General features: G+C 34.8%; 1 protein-coding gene across 4 annotated transcripts in view; it reads left to right on the top strand.

Moving 5' to 3' along the window:
- Positions 1–5,912, top strand: part of ARL6 (ADP ribosylation factor like GTPase 6) — a 36,753-nt gene that overhangs the window by 26,303 nt on the left and 4,538 nt on the right. For 2 of the 4 annotated variants that reach the window (XM_011356397.2, XM_011356396.2), the window contains one exon: positions 934–989. The exons of 1 other annotated variant lie outside the window; for it this stretch is intronic. In XM_011356397.2, coding sequence (XP_011354699.1) covers positions 934–989 — 56 coding nt within the window. Of the gene's footprint in view, positions 1–933; positions 990–5,773; positions 5,855–5,912 lie in introns of all 4 variants that reach the window. One more of the 4 variants, XR_895677.2, reaches the window with a different exon arrangement.

Raw genomic sequence — 5,912 nt, 5'->3', positions numbered from 1 at the left:
GTACATTTTAAAATCATGTTTTAGCACACTAAAAGGAACCCTAATCATTCAGAAAATCTAATTATGGATACTAATTGCTATTACGTGATCAGTAACATGTTATGAGAAACTATTAGTCTTTGTCTTGGAAAAAATTGTTTGATACTCTAAAAATCCTTTGCATTTTATTTTAGTTTATATAACTTAATTATGATTATAGAATATCACAATGAGAATTTAAGTTTACTTTCTTAAGAATGGAAAGACCATGAAAAGGCCCTGTTTCAGGTATTTAATTCTCATAATAACTATATGAGGTCAATGGTAATATTCCCCCATTGTACAGATGTTAAGACACAAGAGTTAAACTATCCAGGTTCCTGAAGACAATAAGCATAAAACTATTTTTGAAAGCTACCGATATATATTTTTTTATTCTACCAGTTTACCAAGGTTATAATTATAGGTTTATACACTATAGATATCAAATTCTGTTTCAAATAAAGTCACTCTATCTTATGGCTAAATTACCACCTAAGTCAAACAATTCTAATCAATAAATAAATGCAGTTGAGTCATTGGGGCTGGGAAAAATAAGATGGTAGACTCTATAAAACTTTTCCACCACTGCAAAAATAACTCAAAGTATATGTTTTGTTAATATCAGTCTGAGTAATATTCCTAGAATAACTTATTAGTGCTATACTTTTCCAAATGTCATACAAATTATGTCAATACAAATATCAGTACAAAGTATGAATAATTTTCTCATGTCTTGTTCCTGAACACTCAGACTTTTGTTTCCCATGTATATTCTATTTCAGTGCTTAACCACTTTTGATCATATGTGTTACTAGAATATATTAATTTGCCATGTGGCAAAATTATAATTATTTATTCTTATAGTTCTATGATGTAATGAAATGGGTATGTTTCTTATGGATTTTATTTCAGTGCTAGCGATGCCATAAAAGGAGAAGGATTGCAAGAAGGTGTAGACTGGCTTCAAGGTATATCACAAAATACTGTGTATCTTCAACCCTTATTTCCTTTCCAATCACATTTTTCTTTCTTTTTTTGAACATTTATTTTTATTATATCATTGCTTTTTTCCCTCTTGTTTCCATTTATTTCTGCTGTCAGAAAAAACAATACAGTAAGTATCTAATACCTTGCATTTAATACAATCAATATACATGACAACTCTAGAAAAATATTTTTAATTTATAGCAAGAAATTTCTATCAGTTCTAGTATTAGCATATTTGAAGGTTGGAGCAAAATTTAGGTCCACTGTCACTAACTAAAAAATAAATCTATATGGCATGTATTGTAAGAATCACAGTGTACTCCATATATATATATTCATTTATATATAACATGTTTACACAACTTTTAACATTCATCTAATATTGTAAATACTGGTATTATATTAATGTTTTGTATATTGCAGTTCTATTATTTATCAAAATAACTATCATAGGTTTGTAGTTTGTAGATTCTCACTATATCAGGAAATAAATTAAGATATATCATTTTCCCTGAGGTTACATTGTCTACTATTCACAGGAATGGCTTGAAACCCAGTGACCCACACAGAGCAGAAGATGTGAATGAAACTGTAGGTTCTTCTTATTATGAGACCCTGAGGGTCAGGCAGAAAAATTTCCTTTCGTGAGCAGAACAACTGAAGATCATTCCTATTAAAAATTTTCCTGCTCTGAATGTGGGTGAATAACAAGATATTATAAATTCAAATTTTAGTCTTGTGGCTATCAATTTAATTTCTTCTACACGTACCTTTTTTATCTTCTCCATCTTTATTGAAATAGACAATGCTTGCATTTACATTGTACAATTCAGTGAGGTTTTTTTCTCAATTATAGTTGGCCTACAATAATATACCAATTTCAGTTGTATAGCATAGTGATCAGAGATCCACATAACTTGCAAAGTGATTGCCCTCCTAAATCTAGTACCCCTCTTCCCCTTTACATATTTATTACATTATTAGCCATCTTCCCCATGTGAACTCTACATCTCCATGTCTATTCTGCAACTGTCCATTTGTACCCCTTAGTCCCTTCGCCTTTTTACCCCTAACCCTCCTCCTATCTAGTATCCCTCTAAATATTCTCTATCTATAAGTTTATTTCTTCTTTTGTTGTTTTGTTGTTGATTATGTTCTTTAGATTCCACATGTACGTGAAATCATGTGATATTTGTCTTTCTCTATCTGACCCATTTCACTCAGAGTAATACCCTCTGGGTCCATCAAGGCAATATCTTTTTCCATCCCCTTCCTTTTAGTCTGTGTGTGTCTTTTAATCTGAAATGAATCTCTTTGTAGGCAGCATACATAGGAATCTTGTTTTCTTATCCATTCAGGTACTCTATCTTTTGGTTGGAGCACTTAATTCTATCCCATTGAGGTACTTGTTGATAGGAATGTAGTTATTACCATCCTTTATTCCTGTTTTTGACATATGTTTTTTTCTTCTTAAAAAAGTCTCTCCAACATTTCCTGTAATACTGGCTTGGTGATGATAAATTCCTTTAGCTTATTTTTGTCTGGAAAGCTCTTTATCTGTCCTTCAATTCTAAATGATAGCGTTGCTGGATAAAGTATTCTTGGTTGTAGATCCTGGGTTTTCATCACTTTGAATATTTTGTGCCAAGCCCTTTTGTCCTGCATAGTTCTTTTGAGAAATCAGCTTCCAGCTTTATGGGTGCTCCCATGTAGGTAACTAACTGCTTTTCTCTTGCTGCTTTTAAGATTCTCTCTTTGTATTTAACCTTTGGCATTTTAATTATGATGTGTCTTGGTGTGGGCCTCTTTGGGTTCCTGGTTTTTGGGACTCTTTGAGCTTCCTGGGGTTTTATGTCTATTTCCTTCACCAGGTTAGGGAAGTTTTCTATCATTATTTCTTCGAATAGCTCTTCAACTTCTTGTTTTCCTTCAGGTACCCCTATGACACGGATTTTTACCTTTAATAGTGTCTCATAGGCTCCTTGAATTATTATTATAGTCTTGGCTTCTTTTTTCTTGCCATTCTGATTGAATGTCCTTGGCTTTCCCATCCTCTATTTAGGTCATTCGACCCTCTTCTTTATTCATTTTGTTTATTTCATTTAATATACTTCTCATCTCAGATAATGTGTTCTTCGTTTCTGACTGGTTCCTTTTTATAATTTCCATTTCCATTTTTTTTGTTATCTCTTTGTTAAAATTCTCACTGAATGTATCTATACTTCCTATAAGATCATTGAGCATCTGTATAACCAGTTTCGAACTCCACATCTGTTAGATTGCTTTACTCCATTATTTCTGGATCTCTGTTCTGTTCTCTCATATGGGTTCTGCTTCTTTGTCTTTCCACTTTGGCCGCCTTTCTGTGTCTGTTTCTATGTTCTAAGCAAAGCTCTTAAGTCTCCAGTCTTATTAGTGCAGCTTTGTGTGTCCAGTAGCACAGTCCTGAGAGGGGTTCAGCTGCAGGCTAGATTTATCCCCAGTCTGTGCCCCTCCGGGGCCACCTGTTAAGATTCAGCAAGCAATCGACAGAATCTGTGCTAATAGTTGCCTCAATTGGCCACACCAGAAACCAAGGCCAGCTGCCAGCAGTGTCTCTGTGCTGCTCAGCAAGGGCACTTGACTCCCCAGGACACACCTAGATGTGCCTTGGGTGGGGCTGTTGGTTGGGGGAGGCAGAGTTTCAGGGAATCCTCTGGGCTGAGTGACCTCTGTTATACTGTTTGATTATTTGTCTGCTATGGCAGTGCTGAGTTCGCACACTGGAAGTGGGGGAGGGCTCAACAAAGTAACAATGGATACCGCCAGCACTTCTGTACAGAGCGAGTCTCCCCTTGGCCCTCACTCCGACAACTCAGTGTTCCCCTGTAAGTCCCTGGTGCCACTTGTGCAGCTCAACCAGCACTGGTGCTCAGAGCAAGCAGGTCCATCGCCATGAAAATCCGCTCACAGATGTGGCCCCTTTAAGAGGCATCTGCTGTCGCAGCCTCCTTCTCACTCAGCTGCTCAGGACAGGGCAGCCCTGCGTCCATGCCCCGTCCTACCTTCTGCCATTGCAGGGTGATTTTTTAGTTCTCTCCCTTAGTCGTATGGCTTGTTCATATAGATCCCAGGCAATTTTCCTTGCTGTTTGCTTGTTTTTTCTGTCACAACTTTTATTTGGTTGACAAAGGTATGAACAGAGCCTCTATCATCTATGCCATATTTTTTCCCTCCTCTATACTTACCTTTTAATGCCAGTTATATGTGATTTTTTTCTCCTCTGCATATCATGGTGGATCTAAGAGTAGCCTGCTTGCTCATACAAAGACATAATATTTCTTTGATTCAGAGCACTAAAGGTACACCTGAAATATTTTTGTTATTAGTAAAATATGGTATTTTAGCAACTTCACAGACTATTTCTCTTTTATATTTATGTAGTCATTATGTTTACCATTAAACTGCAAAGAACATTTTAGTTGTATTTTACAATTAAGTGAAACTTAATCGAGAACCTCTAGTGGTTCTCAGAAGAACTACTGGAATTTTTCTGTAAATATACCAACTTAGTTTCTTAGACTGTGGTAAAGAAGTGGTCAAAGTTAAGGGACTGATTTCCGCATGAAACATAGGTTACAGAGGTGCATTTCAGAGAAGACACCGAAAACATTTTCAGCCTTGATTTATTATTTTACAAGTGCTTATTGTTGCTCACGGTAAAGATATAACATGGATGGAAATCCTTCTATTGCTCATAATAAAGTGATTCATAATATCAACTGAAGATAGGTTGATAGTAACCTGGATTTTCAGTTGTAGTTCTTTTTTTCTGTGGGGGGAGGTATTTTTGGTTTTATTTTAACTGTAACAATGAGGCCACTAGGTGTCAGTAACAGTCCAACTTCACAACAGTGCCACTTGCCAACTCTGGTCTTGTTACCTAACCTTTGTTTCTTTGACTTTTCTGATCCATTCTTTGCTTCTTAGCTCCCAATCTTTGTAAGGAGGATACATTATTAGAAATACTTTTGTGCCCTTGTGTTGCCATATTATTTTATAAAGCTTTACAATAGTTCTCTGCAAGTAAGTATAGCATCCCCATTTTATGTAAGCAGCATGTAATAGTAGTTAAACAGTACTTGGGCTTTTGAATCTGGCAGATTCATTCTACTAATTATTAACTAAAATCTCTTGTGAGGATGATTTTATTCAACTACAAAATTAAAAAATAAAATATCAAAAATTACTATACAGATTAAGTGAAACACTAAGTTAAAGTACCTATCATAAGTAAACATTCAATAAATGTTAAATTTACCCTTTTTCCTAACTACTCTATTTAACAGAGAAGGAAACTTAGTACGTAGATTAAAAAGTGTATCCGTTTGGTTTTGAATAGGAAATCCTTTTTCATGTTTCCTATGTAATAGTAAATAGTTTACATTTTGATGCCCCCATCTCTCTAGATTTGAAAAGTGGTAAAAATCTATTTTACAAAATAGGTAGCAATATGTAGGAAACTAGTCTGTGCCTGTAACCAATTCATTAGCCAGAGGTTTTTATGTAAATCTGTGAAAGCTGTTCTATACTTATATCTCTGCATTTTGCTTCCAGAATTCTGAAATTTCCTTGCATGATAAATCAGAAGCCTTTGGACTAATTTAATCTTATTATTTTAAGTTTAAGGTTGAAAAAATTTAGGTAAAATATTAAAATGACACATTTTGTGCCATGATTTCATTACCTTTTGAAAGGGTTCCCAATAATTACCTATGTATTACAGCCCAAAGATAAGAACTCCCTGAGTATACCATGAAGTACTTTTTTGAAAACCAACAGAGAATATACAGAAACCATTGCAGAGGTATAAATGGTTTATATTTATAAAAGTGATACATTTATAAAAGAAATTATCCCACGTG

The sequence above is a fragment of the Pteropus vampyrus genome, unplaced genomic scaffold, assembly GCF_000151845.1.
Source record: "Pteropus vampyrus isolate Shadow unplaced genomic scaffold, Pvam_2.0 Scaffold26, whole genome shotgun sequence".
NCBI lineage: Eukaryota > Metazoa > Chordata > Mammalia > Chiroptera > Pteropodidae > Pteropus > Pteropus vampyrus.
Note: the sequence above shows the minus strand (reverse complement) of the source record. Positions and strands in the feature narration are given on the sequence as shown.